Raw genomic sequence first — 19,550 nt, forward strand, 5'->3', positions numbered from 1 at the left:
AGAGTTCAATTCTACGAAAGCGATACTTCAGTCTGAGCTGACATCTTGAATTCTGAACCGTCTGTCTGTTCCAGCATTTCAGCCAGAACTGCCTACATCCCCAGATGACGCACAAGAGTCGCAACTCCCCGAAGGTTTACTTTGAAATCGAAAGACCATAAATTTGCGTCAATCCGATGCTGTTTCGTTTTCGCTGTGAAGTGAACAACTTCTTCAACGTACGCCACAATGTCCTGGGGGGAGGGGTTTCCACAGCATCTTCGAGCCAACTTCTTCGTCAAGGTTGAAAGCATCTTCGCCCATTCGCCTGCGTGCAAATCCACTAAATAATGGACAATCGGCATGCGGGCCGGCATTCGGAACGATGGATCGAAAAGCTGTCCAGGACACGGCATGGACGATGCTAATCATTCCGGCAGCAGCATTCTCGCGACGCCAGTAGCGAAAGTAAGCAAATTGTTGCTCTTGCTTCGGGGCAGGGGTCTGGCAAACGATTTTCGGGGCTGGAGGGAAATTGTTTCCGAGTTTTTCCCAACTCTCTCTCTGTCTCTCTCTCGCTCGATGGAAGGCGGAGGTATCCATCATGGCGATGAATATTTGGCAGTCTTTCCTCATCGACAAAGCTCATCGACTGCTCATTTCCTGGCTACGTGTCCGTACGCTTTCCCAGCGCCAGCCGGCACCGTACGGAAAGTTGATCGCCCCCCCCCCCACCCCCCCGCTTTTTTGGGCCAAAGTTTTGTTTATTCTTTTACTGGCGTTTTGCGAGCATCGGTTGCTACCTTCCGATGGGTGGTCGCACTGACGCATCTTTTTTCTCGCGCATTCCAATTCACCCTTCGGTGCGGCTTGCTTGGTGGACTTGGAAGTTGGCCGAATAACTTTCGTCCCAACCCTGCCAGCGGGTTGGTCCGTAAGACGAGGCATAAATTTGTGGCGCCCCCAAAATGAAACACTTCCGTAAGAGATGGGAGAACCGCCCGGGAACACGTACGCGTACACATACACACTAAAAAAAAACCTGTGATTTTGCGACCAACACAGCAACCGTCGCTTTTGTGCCTGTCGTTTCACCCGTGACGGCCTGAGGCGACCGGCTGGAAGGGCGTCCCAAGCGTCCTCGTTAAAGACTTTGCACAACTTTTTCGGGGGCCCTCGACTCAACCCAGCTTGCCCTGCTTCGGCAAATTCGCTCGCACAGGACACAGGACGTGGCCCAACTGTTGGTGGATTGACGTGCGAAAAAGCTGCGGTTGACTGATGATAGCTTTGGCAACATTTGTCACGTAATTTTTGATGAGTTTTACTGCTGTTTTGGGGCCGGCAGCCCGCACCATCTGACGCTTGTAAGACAGGGCTAGTGGTGCCGGGTAGGGTGCTGGGCCACCACCCCCAGCATTTACCAGCAGCAGTTTTCGATCAGCGATCGTGTGTAATGGGTGTAAGTTACATGAGCGGTTCGCCTCGGTTCCACATAACCCTTCATTGAGTAGGATAATGGAGAGGTACGATATCGTGTTGATTACAATGATTGCATTATCTCAAAGTATAGTCAGTTAACACTAACTTCATCATTTCAAACCTGTTACAAGCTTCTGGGAAGTCTTCCCTGGTGGTAATCGACGAAGCTTTGTTATATGCGAGTTGGATACCAATCTCCAAATAGGTCAGTACTAACAGGTGGATAAATAAGCCTTTGTCCTTACACATTGTTAGTAAGTTCTAACCTCAAAAAGTTAAGTGTATAAATTTGAGTTACAGTATGAGCTTGCAAACCTATTGAGGCCCCAAACTGAACAACAAGAATGTCACAAGAAATCATAACCGTCAAAATTATAGAAATTGCGTACAATAATAGTCTGGATAGATAGTCTGATTAAGAACTGTAACTTGTACGATTTAGGTTCAATTTTCTTCATTCTTGGCTCAAACACCTTTTAGGTCAGGTCTGCCATTTCTGGCTCATTAGACTTATTGGGATTCCGGATGGGATTTGAACCCCGGTCCCGTGTGAAGACCTTCAGCGATGACGCCTCTACTATCGGGTCGCCCATGTACCCACGAGCGACCATTTAACTCGTGTTAATAGAAGTGAAGGCAGACAGCCAATCAGTTTAGGCAGCGCAAGATCGATAGGCGGAGAGCGATCGGAAGTCGATTCCTCAGCGTTCCGAGTAATACAAACAATTTCTGCCGTAAGCTCACACCTTACAAACGTGTCGGTAGAGTAAGGAAGCACTAGATGGATGTGAGCAAATTTTAAAAGCCACTCCTATTACCATCGATATGCTTCCAAAATCATTTATCTCTATTTCTTAGGATTCGGCTACACTTTAAGGGTTAATGGCTCATAAGGGACAGGCCGCATCCACGTGCGGTTACCGTTCCGCAAAGAAACAAATGAAAAAAGTTTCTCAAATTTCTTGGACTTAGTTTGTCATTTCCCCTCCCCCTCTTGTACCTCCTCGCCCCAACTTACCGTTCCTCGGCGTCCAGAAAGTGTTTGGGGAATGTGATGTTTTCCGGACTGATGACCGGATAGCTGCCCGCTTTCAGGTGCAGCGTAATATCATTCGGTTTGCAGTTGCGCTCTGAAAGGTAAGAGAAAAAAGCGAAATTAACCCGACCGGACATTCCTCGGCTTGCTGGGAGGGGGTACTTACGGAAGGCACCTTTGGATTCCTCGTACGCCTTAAAGCTAAAGAAGGCTGTACGGGTGTCGGTCGGTATGCGAAAGTGCAGTATCGAGACGTCCTTGTAGGCGGTGTACTTGAGCAGCGTGTTGGAGGGCAACCGTTCCAGCGGTATCTGACCTTCGGGCGGCTGTTCGCCCTGGGCCGACGCATCCTTGCGCGACGTCCCGGTCCCGGTCGGTGGTTGCGTTGTGCGTGCCGTGGTAACATCCGGTTCATCGGGCGGATGTGAACGGTCGGTGCTATCGCTGGGAGCGGGACCACTGTTGCTGCTGCTGCTGCTACTACTGCTACTGGATGTGGGTACACTGGAGGTAACGCTAATAGTGGCCGGATGTGGTGCTACACTGCAAAGGCTTCGATTCGTGGCGAACGTTAGGAGCACGAGTACTACCCCAAGGACCATGGCAGAAGTTGTCCTACTGCTGCCGCTTCTACTTCGAGAACACATGCTTGTGACCGGCATTGCTTCCGTTGCTCAGTGTGTCACAGCTTACGAAACGTCCACACAGAACCCACACCCTCTCGTCGTTTGATGGACGCGTTCTTGTGAGATACTGACGCGTTTGTTTAGTGTTCCAGTTTCCTTTACCTCCGTGCCGTACTTTACGGGCGTAATCTCGACGCGTAAGCCCTTGACCTTAGGTGCCTTTCAGCCGTTCCACAACCGTTCGGCAGGGGCGTTCGTGCACTTCGCTCGTCCGTTGTTATTTTGTCATTATCGATCGATTAGCGATTCCCCTCGTTCGTCGTTAGTGGTGGAACGAAATCGATTCTCGGGCCGGGGGTCGTAGGTGTTTGATGGTTTGTGGATACCTTTCCACTGCAAGCTGTCCAAGCGCAAGGCAACGTCCTCAGCGAAAGCTTTCGTCCTGTTTCTAGAGGGAGAAAGGGAGAGTGAGAGAAAGACGTTAGACGGCATTCTATATTTATTACACACACACACACACACACACACATACACACACACACTTGTTTGCAGTGGGATTGGTGTAAATTAGAAGCGACGGGAAATGATGTACGGGCTGATTGATTCGATGAACGATCAATGTCCGGAGATGTACGGAGCGGAACAAATAATCTCTGGCGGGTTTCTTTTGCTTGCTCATCGCCAGAATCTCAATTATTGTTGACGTAGTGCGATGACGATATGATGACGCTGCGTGGACGCCGTGAATCTCTAATCAAATCAATTCTGATTGCCTTCCTACTTCCCACTGGTGATGGTGTGCAGCAGGGAGAAGAGCGACTAGTTTTCTGCGAATTATGTCCTGCGGCACCGAACTGCCATCGAGGATTGTTGCTGTAAATTGTTGTTTAAAATACTTGCCGAGCGGGCCTGTGATGATTGCACACCGGTTCCCTGGAGTGGACAAAAGTTTTCCGTACCGTGCCGGAGTCCGACGTCACTACGGCAACCAGCACAAGGACGTGTTGGTGTAATACGGCACCTCAACTGCAACTGATAGAGCAGTAAGCAGCGGGCGGAGGGACTAAGGGTTGGGAATTTCGCATAAATCACCGGAGAAAACAATCACAATTGGAATGATAATCAATTGTAAGCTTGCAGTGGTAGCCCCACCACTGGCAGGACTCGTTAAACCTGGCAGAGTCACCGTGCTGCGAGCGGCCCAGCTTTAAATTGTTGCACGAAAGAGTCGCACCGGGACTTGCGGGAAAGTTGCCCCTGACAGTAATGGGAGCTACGGCTGTGGAAAACGTGGAAATTGAAGGTGGAAATTTCACTTCCAGCTCAGCGCTTTGCCCCACACAACACACAACCTCAACCAAACGTGCTATTTGCCGTTTTGTTCTGCAGCCATTTGTTTTTTTTTTATGTGCTCTCCTTCTTGCAAACATTTTGTTTCGAGTGGTGGCTGTGGGAGCTGTTTTATTTTTATTTGTTTGCATTTTTGATTCAGTACCGCTGCAAAATAATCACTTATTGATTGCTTTCGTTATGGTTCACGTTTCGCTCGTTCGCTCGTTTCCGCATTTCCCGATTCCCAAATATCCTCTCTCTCTCTCTCGCGCGTTGTGTTTGGATTTGTGTTGATTGTTTTTATTTCTTCGCTGCCCACATTTCGCTGGTGGGAAAACTGTGTCCGGCAAGCGTAAACACACGGTACGGTGGGGGGAAACAACAAAAAAAAAAAAACAGAAAAACAGAAGAGAAACATTCCAAACTACCACTTCACCCAATCGAACTCAAAATTCGATAATCACAGGAAAAATGGACTTATTGAACTGCGACCTCCCGGGGTTGGATGCGTTGGTCGCCGGGAAGGGAAAATGGAAGGTGGAAGGTGGTAGCAAAGGTGGATTGGTTAAAAACTACACTTCCGCACCGGAAGTGTTATTCTGTTGCAAACTTTTACGGGCAACCGTATCATCGAATTTGGGTTGGTTTTGGTTTGGATTAATGGGGGAAAATGTATTCCATGTGTGCATAATTGAAGGGGAGTGCAGCAATTTTTGGTTGTATGATAATTAGTGTGCCGGGGTTTGCTGAGATACTATGAACGAAATTTGTACAGGGTGAATATTTTCTGGATCATAAAAAGAGTAGTTGTAGTTGTAAGAATTGCATAACTTTAGGCGTTTTGCTTTACATAATGTGTTGTACGCCTGAAAGTATGCAATTTCGTTGAAAAACTCCCAATGAAAGTTTTGCATTTGGAACAAAACCAATCCAACACGAGGATCACCAGATAGTTGCTAATTGGTGTGCATTTTGGGGTTGATCCACCAACGAGGACTCTCCTGTTCGTTTAAGTAAACATGTCTCACGTGTAAGTGGTGACAATCTTCCACTAAGATCTTGTTCATTAACTCTGCTGGAATTTTTCTTACAGCTACACTTTTGCCAATTACTGACATTCTGAGGGCCAAAATTGCACAAACCTTCAGCGTGATTCAGCTCGATTTATGTGCCAGAGTCATAGAAAGTTTGAGCTGTCAAACGCACGACACCAAGCAAAGTCTAGGCGACCTATTAATGTTTTGCCTACAACGGCAAATTCTAGAAAATTTTATTATACTATGCCTTACTTTTGTGTGTGTGTGATCTTGCCCTACCAGTGTTAATGAGCTTGACATCGCTGACCTATGTCCGAGATATGCAATTATGTTGTTCTAAATGTTTTGTCAATCGATCCATAAAACTCCATTTTCAGGTTCGCTATAAACTCAACTAAAAATGTGGAGATTGTATAATAACAGGCGCAGCTATTTCAAATTTCCGTAGCTAATTCCAGTTTTAGCATTGCCTTTTTGAATCTGACCCACAATCATTCTTTTGGCAGTGTAATCACTAACAGAAATATTAGAAAAAGTTAAAATCAATTACAGATAAAAACTGGCATTTCACTTAAAGTCTTTGAAAATAATTCATTATCTAATAGTGTTGATGCCATTGAATTTCATGGTACTGCTTTGTTTTCATTTGCCTAGAGTTATAATTGTCCAACGAACTGAAGCAAACAGTTGAACCGTTACGAGTTTATTTAATTCAATTCAAACAGTGATGATTACTGAATCGTCATAAATTAATTGCCGTCCAGAGTAAATAGCTTAGAACACTGCCACTAAACTAAGGCGAATTGAAGTTGTGAGATGTCACAATCTAAAGCAATACCTGTTGTACACATCCGACATGAAATCGGTTAAGTTAACAGAACATTTGTACAGCAGATGCAGCAAAGCCACGCTTACTGGCAGCTGTCCGTACATTTCTAGGAAGTTTCATAAGGCAATTGTAATGAAAGTGTGAAAGCGTGCGGGAAGGACTCGGGGAAGTAAACAGTGCCCGCTCACACCTTCCATCTTGAACAACAACAACCCCAAAACCATCGTCAGGACAGGCAGGGACAGGAAGGAAAAACACAATACAGCGAAAAGGAAGAAAAATCGAAATTTTCCCCGTAATGAAAGTCTGTCTGTCCCGGTGCCAATCTTAAGGACAGAGGCGAAATTGAAAGCAAGAGTGCACAAGGTGTGGAATATAAGAGCAGTGTGTAAAGTCAAAAACACACGACCAGCCGAACGAGCCGGCGAAGGGAAAGTAAAATGTTCATCATGTGCGAGCAATAGGGCGGACACGAGGACGAGGACCCGAATGGTAGCAGCACAACCTTTTGAAGTGGCTGTAGGCGTTGGTGTGTGTGTGTTTTATGCTCTCGAAATGAGATGAATCGAAGAAGCACTTCCATTGAAATGTTGCTTCCCTGCCCCCTCCAAAAAAAAGCGCACACGTTTTGTCATTTAACTCGCGCGATGGGACCGACAGAAGCCTCACCAGCGGAAACGACTGAACCAACCAGCTTCCTTCTAGCCGGTTAAGGATCAGGGTTGTGTCGAGGCCGAAGACACGCGAGGAAACGCCAGGAAAATGGTTGTTCGAAATGGATTTTCGAAATTTGAATATCAAATCAACTGGAAAGAAGTTGGAGATTTAATTAAACACATTTCCACTCCATCGCAAAGTGCTGCTCTCGATTGAGTGTTAAGTCGTTCGTTTGTTTCGCCAACCGTTAGCGGGAAGGAAGTCGAATGACCAGGAAAAGAAGCACACAGGAGGACACTGCCGACACCAACAAAAAAACGGGGGGGGGGGGGGGGGGGGTTGGCGTTTTGGTGCAACCTGAAGGCAAGTATCCGAATCCGTTAGCGATCGGTAGACAGACTACCCGCCGCGGTGCCGTGGCAGCGGTGTGCGCTATTTCAGTATTCATGTTCCGGAACGGTGAGCCCAGGCTTTGGAAAATTTGAATTGGATTTTTCCTTTCCTTGGTCCTTTTTGTTTTTTTGCCTTTTTCTTGTGCCTTTCCCCCCGCGATGCTTACTCAACAAATTCTTTTTTTTGTGTCACTCGTCCCACACACACCGAAAAGTTCCGGAGTTTTGTCTCTGGTCGCCTTTCTGCGACACGAAGCGACTTCCCAATATCCTTCGCAACCGACTTTCGGGAGCAATTGTGCGCAAATGGGATTTTGTGCACGGCAAAGCTCATTTTAGGGACACACACACACACACACACACACACACACACACACACACACAGGGCAGGGCACACAAACGCAGACTCGCACACACTAAGAAAAGGGTACTTCCGATGGTACGAACCCCGTTCAAAATTGGCTGGCGACTTTGCCACGGTTGAAGCTTCCCGCACTTGCCCAAGAGACACATCCTCTTTAGCTGTACGGCTGTGTGTGTGTGTGTGTTCGTGTATTAAGAGAGATGGATGTTAAGAGACTGTGAAGTAAATTTTGGGACGTCCACTGTGGGTTAAGTGGGGTTGTTTAAGTGCTGCAGAACATCTGTCTCGCCGGGACTGGTGTTTCGGGAGCATGGCACGACACGGTACGGCACGAAAACCGATCTGTCAGATTCAGCATCAAATGAAAATGATTGAAGTCTGACGCTGGGCGGGGAGCGTGAGGCCGGGGAGCGTGCGGTGGGATTACCGGGAACTGGAGAGACGCATTAAGTCGGGTTACATATTTTATTGTTAATGGGTTGATAACAGGTTGTTCTAGTCCTGTTTTAGTACGAGCTGGAGTGTTTTAGTAGATTTGCGTTAAACAAGAACAATTGAATTGCATACCTTTGGGCGGCCGTTTCAGCAAAGCAAAGAGCGAAGCCTGAAAGTATGCAATTTGAAGTAAAAGTATGATTTAGCTTCTTTCGCCGAGATTAAAAGTCGTGATATTTTAAAGCCACATTTTCATTACTCAAGCCAGCTTAACTGCAAGATAAATTGGTAAAGTAAATGTCCCCTGCTCGGGGTGTTCTGACGAAGCGCACGAAAGTATTAATATTTTCGCCTTCCTTCTCGGTGGCTTGGGGCCTCTTGTTCTGGCTTCTGCACTGTGCACAATTTCCTGAAGTGTGCTTGCCATGGTCATTGTTGCACTGCAGTTCCATTTTGCGGGTTGTAAAATTATATGCAATCTCAAGCAAATCCCGCCGTCTCCAGCACAGGCTGGCAACCGGGGTGCGCTGAATAAGTTGTACGAATTATTTAAAAGAAGAGGGCAAACACAGTTGCACACCGGTAGCGTCCTTCCTTTTGGAGGACCATTAAGGATGTTTATCTTCGCAGGTAAGAGGGAAAAAGATAAACAAAGTTTCCACCAAAGATACTGCGCTGGCATCTGGGGTTTTTCGCGAGCGACCTTTGGCAGCCCGCTCGACTGCATGATGCTCCGGATGACCGACCGGAGCAGTAGAAATGCGTTCCAGCTTTCAGTTTTGTTTCTTCTTCTTCTTCTTCCCTACCATCCCAGTAGGTCATCCAATGGAAGAGAGTAGCAACTGGCTTTGTGCTACCGTTTCGTGCTCCTTTATTATCACAATCCGGACCGGCGGGCTGGTTGCCAACGAGTGCCAAGGCCACCAAGGTTGGTTTATCCCTGGTCAAATGTCCGTGGGTGACAACCAGCGGGTGTTGGAGTGCTGGGAAGAGGAATCAGTGTGGGCATCAGGTGTGCAAAAGTGCAACTCCAGGCCAGGGATTGAGTTCCACCAGCTTTTCCACCGCCTTTGCAGCGATATCCATCTGTCTCTTTCGCTTTGGTGCACTCTAATGGTTTATTTCTGTTTTTCTTTTCGGTCGACGAGACGGGACGGGAAAGGAGCCTGTGCGAGCGAACCCCAGGCAACGGTAGAGTCGGTCAAGACTGGGCTTTTGCAGTGGAGACGCCGAATTGGGTCAACCATGAAAAGTCTTGATTTATTTCACACTTTGCCCTCGTGACAGACGCTTCCTTATATGGTAGTGGTCGGACGGACGGAGATTCAAGGCGTAAAGCTAAGGTGTTGTTATTATCCAACGGAATAATAGCTCCAACCCTACAGGTGTACACCTACATGTCTAACCGTCAAAGGTGTATCGTTCCTACGGCTGTCGGTGCCACCAACGTCGGAGCGACATTAAACAGACAGTCGCCCGGTTTCCTCGTACCAGAAGACAAGAAAGCAAACACTGTTTTCCAAACGATTAATAGCTGCCACGATCAAATTGATGACACTAATTTGAGGGACTGTTTGGTGTGCGCGTTTGGGTTTTTTTTTTCGTCAGCGTGCGCGTTCCTTTCTCCGCTTTAGACCGCCATATTTTAATGCGTGGCCTCATTTTTCCGCTCGCAGGTAAACGACGGTGTCTTAAGGTGTACGGAGCACGGAAAACAAATGCTCATTCTTTTCTCACTCGTTCCGCGGGTATCGGCTGTTTTAGGTGCAGTGTTTCTCAACAAGGGAAATATGAGATGGCGTAGGCTACTTGAATTTATAATTTTGTTGGAAAACCCAGTTAAGGAACAAATTTTGTCTTTTTGAATTTTGAATCACGCTAAAAACGCTTAAAAGTATGCAATACCATGCTTCCAGGAGAAAATTTGATATTCGTTTAGATTCAAGTAATTCAAATTTCACAGCCACTTGAGTAACACTGCGCGATGGAGTAGATCAGCGCTAGCGTCCTTGGTCGGTGTGTGTGTGTTTGTGTGGCAATAAATTGACAGCCTTAGATGATGGCGCAAAAGCATTCATCACGACAGTCTGCCGAGGTCGGTACGAGGGTTTTGTCACAAGTCATACCATCAATCGAATCGAAATCGAACTTTCTGTGGACATAAAGCTGGTCTGAATAAATTTCTGCGTCCTTCGGTCTCGTCCTGCGGCAAGGAACGTTAAATCCCAACGAACCAATTTTATGGAGCTCTATTGGAACAGTTGTCCTAGCGAAGCGGGAGATATCTTGCAACACACAACACATCACATAAATCGCAACCCCCTGGCCTTAACTCGCTATGGGAGTGGGAAGAAATCGTTCAGCAGTGTGGCTTTTTATGATTCTTTCCAGCAGCCATTAATGAAATGATTTTAATCGATCCAGCATCCAATCAATCCCAGTGCCGACGATCATGCGGATGTGTTTCAACGACCGGAACCTACTCGTGCTAATGTATGTGTGTTCTTCTCCATATGCGTAGAATACCGGATTCGCGAGCAAAAGTGAAGAAGCTTCGTTAACTTTTAAGCGAATTCTCCGTGTACGTGATTTTTCTACCCCAGGTTCGGCTAGTCAATGGTTCAATTGCCAATGGCCGGTTCCTGCTGGTGAGTTTCATCCAACATCGACAGCCCTTCATGAATAATATCTTAGCTATGTCTTCCGACGTTCGGCCAGGTTTCGTGGACTCTGCTGTCGATGTGGCAGAACGCGGGTAATGAAATTACATTGAAAAGCTTTTATCGTGTATGTGCGTGAAAGTAGTCTTCCCCCGGTTGTTGGGAACTTAAGCGAAGGTGAAGTGCAATGCATACAGATACCGGACAAATCAAACAAATTCGCCAAAGAGCAAACCACAGTGGGGGATTCTTTTCCAAATCGGCACCATTGGTGAATCATGCTGCTAGTATCTTAGTAGTTTAGTACCTTGCTAGTTTTTATTCCAGCGTTCCGGACGCGTTAGCGCGAGTAGTGGGGATGGAGCTGAAAATGGCGAAGTGAATCAAACAGAAAACTTACTCAATTTTGTGCCGATTGGAGTTTCCCGTACCGGAAGACCGACTACAAACAACTGGAAACGTCAAACACTTTGAACCTGTCAAAAAATTTACGCACATCAGTGCACACTAGATTAATGGTTGTGATTTGAACACCAAAAGCCGGAAACCGATTACGATGATGTCGTTCGCTCAAACAAGCGATTAGAGCTTACCGTGTTCGATTTTATCACAGCACAGCAGGGTTGCTTATCACGCTCTTATCACCAATAATTCTACACCACCCTGTTTTTTCGATATCGCTTGATATCAGCACGACCAGGCAAGAAGCTGGCAAGAGGCTTCTTTCGAATGTCACCAAAGACCAAATGTCGTTGACTGCTACTGCTACGACTCTTTGTTTGCACTAACGAATGATTTAAGAACGCATCGCACAACTTTCACTCTCTGTCACTGGCGTGTGCGTTCCTGTTGGTCAGTGGCACTGCACTTGCGAATTTGGAGCGCTTGTTTGACCGTTGCCAATCCCGTCCATCTTGCGCTATCGCTTCGTTACGGGTTTAGCCTTAATGTGTGGCAAGTTGCGGCGAGATGATGCTGCCAGTGCTGCTGGGATGTAGCACCAGACAACAGACCGAATGTGTTTCGTCGTCTTTGTCGCCGTCGTCTATCACACTATCTCTTGCGCGTGGCCAGAATCACAACGGCGACGTGTTGTCATCAAGAAACCTGCACTCGTCCACTGTTCGCCGACGCCGACTCTCGCGTTACGTCCGTGAGTGTAGGGCAGCGATTTAATAATGTAATGTAATGGTTTGTTTGGGTAGTTAGCCCGGTCGTCCCGGGTGCTTGCGCTTATCGCACGGTTTGCCTCGGTTGTGAACGAATCCGCTTTCTTCGCGCCGAGCACGAACGGCCGTTTGTAGCTGGAAAGGGTGGATTCTACCAAACACACACACAAACAGTGGTTGTTTGGTGTCGAAAAATAAAAACGTGAAGAAGGACAAAAACTTTAAATCAAATATTTGACGGTAAACAGTGGTGTTCCCTTGCGTCGTCACCGTCCTGGACGGATCCTGGACGGAGGCTGTTGAGTGGTAAATTTAATCAAAAAGTACGCTACGAACCATAATTAAGCAAGCAATTGTAGGAAAAAAATTAAACTTTAATTAAAATATACAAAACTGCAGACAGTAGCAAACCTGTAGCTAAGCTTCCGAAGCAACCCTGCCTTGCTGATACAACACACCGCTACACGCACTATGCAGCTGATAAGGCAAATGCTGCTGATAGCGTCGCGGTATCTCGTCTTCTCGTGTGGTGGCCTCGTGTTGGGAATTATATTAGTTATCATTGAGTCGTTTAGCTTGAACAGACGTGTGCGTGTGTGTGAGTAGTGGTGCAGCCATTACGTCCAGCACTGAACACTGGACGCAGATATTGTGGTGGGTCATGGACGAGAGACGTTCAATGGATGATTGTTTCTTCTTATTTCTTCTCAGAACGTTCTCGCACACACACACAGACACGCACGTATTCCGGCAAGTCGCGCATCACGTACGGCTCTGTTTGTTGGGCCAACAGACTGATCTGGCCCAGGCTCTGGCACGAACCGGAGACCAGAGCGGAAGTTGTCTGTACCGAAAGCGATCGCTTCAAATCGGGTACGAGTGGCAGGAGTGTTGTGATGTTGTGAGCTGGGAATTATGCTTTATTGAATAATTATGCTGCTTGTTTGCTGTTTGCAAAGGGGTCTACAAACGTGTGTGTTTGTGTGCGATGAATGTCCGATCTGTAGGAAGGGCACCGGTGACGTGGAAAGTTGGTCCGTCCGTGCGATGCATCGCAACAAAACGGTGGAACCAGGGATTAGCACCTGTTGCCGAGCCCGACGCTTTGCAATGTCGGCACCAATGTTTCCCACACCTGGCTTCGGTGTGTAGTGTGGCGAAATCATTCAATTATAATGTGCGATTCTGCGGACCGGTGTAAGGGTTGCGTGCAGTTGTGAGGAGACAGAGCGGAGGCTCTGTTTGCCATTGCACCTCACTCACCGAGGGCCGCTCCTAGGTGACGGATGGAATGAGAATGGAATTTACTGCGAAGCTGACAGGTCCTCTGGACGCAGGACACTAACCATGGAACTCGCCCGTTTAATGGAGAAAATAAGCGAACAAAAAAACCTATAATTAATAGGGTGTTTTGTATCATATTAAAACACCGGTTGCGTGGTTCTGTTCCGCGGGCATCAACAGCACCACCAGCAAACATTTATCAATTATTGTGATAGTAGAGACCTATGGGAAAAAGGGGCAGAGAGCCATACTAAATAGGATTGTAATTCCCTCATCAATCATCGCAACACTAAACAATCGAATCGAAACCCCATTTGTGACAATGCGATTTAGTTAGGTTGCAATGTGTTGTACTGCACGGGAAAAAAGAATTGTCCCAGAGTGTGTGCGTAGTTTACAATGTTTTTAAAAATGCATAAAGCTCAGATGGCTCCGATATGTTGGCCAAATCAGACCCCCCCGCCCCCCATGGAAGATCCGGCACATCCAGAGCATACTCCCACAGCCACGAAGGGATACAACCGCACGAGATAATTTAAAATTGATGGTCATTCTAAAAGGGTTTGGGGGTGGCCTCGGCGTCGCCGTCCGCGGCTCTACTGCGGCCAAGTTATTGCTCAATAAATTATGCGGTTTCCTATAAACGTGCGATGTACAAGCCGCAAACGACAGGCTACGGTTAGCTTTACGGCAGTCAATCAGTAACCTGGGCCGGGAGTTAGTGGCCCATTCCCGTCACTCGGCTGGTGCACTGAAGGCATCCAGCACTTTATTGAGCTGGTCGCAACAACAAGACACACACACACACACACACACACACACACACACACACACACAGAGAAATAAACAAGCTAGAACCATTATTTTATCGACCCGGGGTGAAAAAAAAAAACGGGGCGTTCCGCGAGAGGGATCCAGCCCAGGCCAGCAATCGTTTCGAGCGCTTCAAAATCCGCTGTTATGGGATGGAAAGGATCAGAGATTGAGGCTCAGCGATTGCGTCAGGGTTACCATGGGCAGGAGTGACATTCGGTGAGTGAGGGCACAAAATTCGCTATTGTTCGAGCGAAATTGAGCGCGACATCTGCCAGAACATAAAAATTAATCATATAGATGTGCAGGCTGTGATAACAGTTTTATGCTGCGTAGTGGGTATTCCGGCCTTTTTTCGCGTGTCATGGCACGGCACGGCACCCGTGGACAACAATGGTGGATTGCTTGCCGTGCGGCTCCAACTTGCCGATGGGTTGGGTGAAACCATCGAAACAGTTCCCGGTGTTAATTTCGTGCCACGACGAATCGCTGTAACCGACCGTTCCCTCCCGAAGGGTTTGCGAGCGGCGGCGTGTTTCGGAAAATTGTCGTCCAGAGTCCCATTCCGCGTGGCCGGGGCGGTGCAGTGAAAAACAATTAGGTACGAAGTAATCTGCATGTTGAATCGCTCGCCGTGTGCCCCTGTTTCACGCCTGGTCGTCCGCGTGCAGCGCTGACAACCACATTACCACCGGGGTCATAATGCTACTACCGGCGCAACAACGACGACGATGATGATGACGATGATAGTGTGATAGTGAGGACACTGACGGTTCGCTCCACAACGGAACGGAATAACTACAAATCTAACGTGCGCGCCGTTTTATTGCCGGGATTCCGGGAATGCTCGGCATGTACTTCGGGGGCACCAACTTAATTGACTGCGTTTGCTAACTGACGGGCACCGGGCGGAGTTTCCCGGTCGGTCGGTCGCCGACACATGCCAACATGACGTTTGGCACAGCACCACCTTCCCAGCTTCGGGAGGAAACACACTGCCCCGTTGGCAGAAGCAGCAGTTTAAAACAGCTTAATCATCCTCGCGAGGGCTATCGTGTGCGCGTGCCGACCGAGATGCGCCCTCTGGTCCGCGGGCTTTTCGGAAAGGATCGTATAAATATTCATTACACATTCAGCATGCTTTCGCTCCCCAGCCAGCGAGCGAGTCAGTCGACGTCGAGTGGAGATGTTAAGCAGGAAGTTGTTGGGCTGTTTTGTTTCTGCCAACGACACAGCAAGCAAACCCATTCACAGAGATTTTCCCCCAAACGCGCTGCTCGGAGCTTTCTTGAAGGACGATACCCACGAGTGTTGTGGAAGAAAATGGTCGCAAAGACAACGCTCCAACCGTTTTTTTTTTCTAATTAACGATATCAACGTTCCTTAACGTGGAGGGGAGGGTTTCTCTTCTGTATGGGAGAATCGGCCAGAAAGTAGGCCAACGTCATCCGAGCGCATTTCAATCATAATGCCGTGACATTTGCCATACGCCCGTTTGCCGTTGTGCCCTTTTCGCGTTTAGGGGTTGTGACAATTTTTCCTGCCCTGTTTTTTTTTGTACACGTTCGAAACATTCGTATATGGGCGCACAGGATAAAGGGAAGGTGTATCAACAGGACCGTCATCATTCAACCAAGACAACGGTGTGTTCTTCAGCAGCAGCAGCAGCAACCCGGCTCGTGAAACAGCACCAAGAAGCAACCATTCACAGATATGCCCAGTCATTCATTTGGCCAATCAAGGATCGGATTCGACCCGCCCACCGGTGCACGTGTGCGATGCAACACGGGTCCTGTGCAGCGAACGGATCGGCAAAAATGGGCGAAACACAGCGAGCGAATACTGAAAAGCGCCCGCATGTAGGCAAACTGCATACGCGCTACCATAACGAGGGATGAACCGGCAAACGAGCGAGCGAGTGAGCTTTTTCCTTTTCGTAAGAGCATTTCGCCTTTTGTAACAGTGTGTTTTTCTCATCCCCAGCCCCGTTTTCTACCACTAGCACACAAAAGAAATGGTTTATTTTCACTGCTCCGCCGTGTGTGTGAGGGTGCTTGGAAACCTCGGTGCAAGCGGAGCGTGTGCATGGAGCAACACTATCAAACCTACGGCGAAAGCGCACAGCTATTGCTATTCAGCTGTATAGTTTTGCCCCGTCGCACGCCCGTGCGATTCACCACTGCGCCACGGCACTATTGTTTCGTGGAGAACAATCGGGCCAAACGGGATGAATACGGTTATGTAAATTTCATGGCAAAAGATTTTCCCTTTTGTTTCCGCCGTTGCGGCTTTTACCCAGCCGAAAACAGGGGGCTGGTGGGGATAATGGTGGGGAGATGTCGCGGGGAAATAAAAGTTAACGGCTGCGAAATGGATAGGTTAGTTGATTTGGATAGTGTTCTGCGGGCACCAAGGGGGAACGGGAGCATGATTATGGGCGTCCTTTGATATTCGCTCCGATGCCAAAGCTCATCGTGAGTGATAATGGGGTTGACAGTGGGGTGGGGGGTTGAGGGAAGCTCAGTTGTTGCTCGCCTTGACATACTCAGCTCGGTTTTACCACGATAGCCTGAAAGAACAGGGACGCGAAACCGAACCTAAAACCACGCGCTCGCAGGTTAGCAACAGGAGAGAGCAAACTTGGGGCACTCGATGAAAGGTAGGTGCCACAGTGCTAGAAAATGTCTTCTTTTGTCGAAGCAAGTAACACGGGAAAAAAGGAAAACTCCCCGACACCCGGAAACCAAATCGGGGGCTTTTGCGCCTTGACTCGCCCATGTCCTTTATTATCCTTTACCAAGATGCTGTGCTGTGACGGTGATGAGCGTTGAAGGAGTCGGCATCGTATCGGCAGGGTGAATAGATTGAATTGCAAGACGCCCCTCTCAGTTCTAGTCTTTTGCCTTCTTCCACCACCGGAAAAAGGCATCGGAAAACTGCAATGGAATTATAATTCGATTATTAACGTACAGAGGCCTTGTGCAGAAAGCAATATAGAACTCGGTGCTGCCTTATAAGAGTCCTCCAGTCAAGTTCTCGCCCTACTCGGAACTCGGTCCGGATTCTTTTAGCCCTTTTAAAAGACCTCCCCTCCCCCCCCACGATTTCAAGAATCGATCGGAAGGACATTTTACCGCTCATCAGACTCGGACCCGGTGAAGGCGAGCTGCAGAGTAAGGGCTTCAAGAACGCAACTCGTTATCGACGAGCTGAGGATGCGTTCGAAATGTAATCTCGCATCTAACGATGTTGCGGAACATCAGTCGGCAGAGGTGTGTGTGTGTGTGGTCTGGCCTTTTTATCAGGATTCGAAAAACGATATGGTTTCCTGGTGAATGTTGGCCCTGGGAATGGGCGTAGGCAGGGGGTTGTCTTTCAACATTTTATCAGCATTTTCAAACATTGCAACAATGTAGGTGCAGGAGCAGGAGATGCACATCTTGTGGGTGATTGCGATCGAAACGGGATGCGGATGCGTACCGGAAGCAGCATAACATGATTACAGTGCGGCAGCAAGAATGTTCGTTATTTTGCAAGTATGTTGTGTCTGCCGGCTAACCGACATGTAGGCAACCACCATCCCATGGCTAGGGGAAGATACCGGAGCGTGTGTGAATATGGTGCGTACGTGCGTTGATGGGATTGTTGTGCTGCTGATTAAAAATCAAGCAGTTACTGGAGCTGTTGGGGACATCAAAAAAAGGATGGACTGCTGCTGAAGTGTGGTAGAGAATTTGAGGTTTAAGAGCTTTGGGTTAATTAAGATCGGTTTTATTTCTGATTAAAGGAAGTGCTACGTATGGAGATGCGTAAAGTAAATTTGAATTTGATTCAAATGAACGCTCGTTGCCTGAAAGTATGCAATACGCATGACGCACGTTGGGATGTTTGTGGGATGAGCCTTGTTTTATAAAAGTAAAATGTTAGTACTTTATATTCCTCATTTCGGTATTATCTATAAAGCTCAATGCTCCCCATACCAACAACAATCACTTGGAGCATATTATCATAATACATGCTTCATCATAAAATACTACAATTACGTCGGGACGTTTTGCCGCCTCCCTTCGAAGCATCCGGGACGTGTGTTAACGGATCGTTTTTCGTTCTATTTACGGCCGAAAGTTCGCTCGTCTTTGCTAAACTTCCCCGTTTCTCGTACGATGCTTAACGCGAGATCGGGGGGAGAACCACGCTGGATACACAAAAATCCGTCATTAAGCAATTGGCATTCGGGCCGTCGTTAAGAAGGAAGAGAAAGGCAACGGATCCATCGTCCAAGCCCACATGGGACCGAGCCGATGGAGGCAGTAACAAATCGCTAATCCTATTAGGCGAAGTAAATGAATGAAAATAAGATAAAAGCCGTAGCGTAACACAGTATATTATGGCTTGTGTCGGTTCGGGTTGCATGAGGATGGGTTGTGAGTGTGGGGAAAAGCTCACAAGGCACACACATATACACACTTGTCGCCGATATAGTAGGCATTGGGGAAAATGCGGCAAGTCGGTGAGGAGTGGCGGAGAAATTCAATTCCGTTTTTCATCGAACGCTCCAGCTGGGGTTTTCATCGGCAGAATCGTACGGGCGCTTGGCGAAACTCGGGAACAAAAAGGAAACCAGACTTCACAGGCAATACTCGGGCCTGTGTGGATCGGGAAGGAAATATCCATCTCTGACACGATTCGAACACGATATTTAATCCATTGCAGTTGCTCTCACGGTTGGGTTCGCCGTAAGGACAGACCAACGTGCCATGTCTGGCTGCTCATTTAGCTGGAGGAAAAATGGGGTTTTTTTTGCTTCCTCTCTCCAATTTTTAACACTTCGCACACACCGATGGAAAAGCTGGCTTCACAGGAAACGACCCTCTTCTTCCAGGCGCGCACACAGCTCTGCACGGCGCTGGTTTTGCACTGCTGGCGAGAACATAATGGACCAGAAAATGACTGTGATTTGCTATAATTGATTTCGATAATTTTCCTATTTCCAAACCCTTAAGTGCGCTGTGTGTGCGCGGGGCTAATCGAATCGGTCGGCGATAAATCGACACCCGGAAAAAGTGGGTGTGTGATTAAAATTTAATTCCAATGTGCCATTTGTTTTTTTTTTGCTCACCGTTGGGAGCATGGGCACGTATGGCGATGCGTCGTCGTTGTCGTCGGGATTTAAAGTTAACCTACGGTACTTCCTTTGGCATGAATGCAAACATTGCAAAGAGTGTTTGCCGCACGGAACATGCTGTTGAATTTTGGGCAAATATTGAAGGTTTTTCGGGAAGCCAAAGTACTTGCGATGGCAAAAATCGTTTCCTGATTGTTGCCCGGTTTCATGGGCGAAGTGAAGGTGTCGAGGGCTAGTCGAAAAAGCCCTGAAGGTAAATGTACGGGATGGAGCTAAATGTTTGCTTTAAGACGGTGTGCTACGGGGCAAAGGGCGTAGTGTTGTTTGCTT

The 19,550-nt window shown here is 47.8% G+C and overlaps 1 protein-coding gene across 10 annotated transcripts in view; it reads right to left on the minus strand.

Moving 5' to 3' along the window:
* LOC118504986 overlaps positions 1-19,550 on the minus strand; it is a 70,857-nt gene that overhangs the window by 9,713 nt on the left and 41,594 nt on the right. For 2 of the 10 annotated variants that reach the window (XM_036040148.1, XM_036040146.1), the window contains 2 exons: positions 2,664-3,571; positions 2,480-2,591 (listed from right to left, as the gene is read on the minus strand). In XM_036040148.1, the coding sequence (XP_035896041.1) occupies positions 2,480-2,591; positions 2,664-3,159 (608 nt within the window). In that variant the 5' untranslated portion in view covers positions 3,160-3,571. Of the gene's footprint in view, positions 1-2,479; positions 2,592-2,663; positions 3,572-3,655; positions 8,282-8,301; positions 8,339-11,136; positions 11,194-11,229; positions 11,337-11,422; positions 12,147-19,550 lie in introns of those variants that run through there. The other 8 variants (XM_036040149.1, XM_036040147.1, XM_036040151.1 and 5 more) reach the window with 8 other exon arrangements.

Source organism: Anopheles stephensi, chromosome 2, assembly GCF_013141755.1.
Source record: "Anopheles stephensi strain Indian chromosome 2, UCI_ANSTEP_V1.0, whole genome shotgun sequence".
Lineage (NCBI taxonomy): Eukaryota > Metazoa > Arthropoda > Insecta > Diptera > Culicidae > Anopheles > Anopheles stephensi.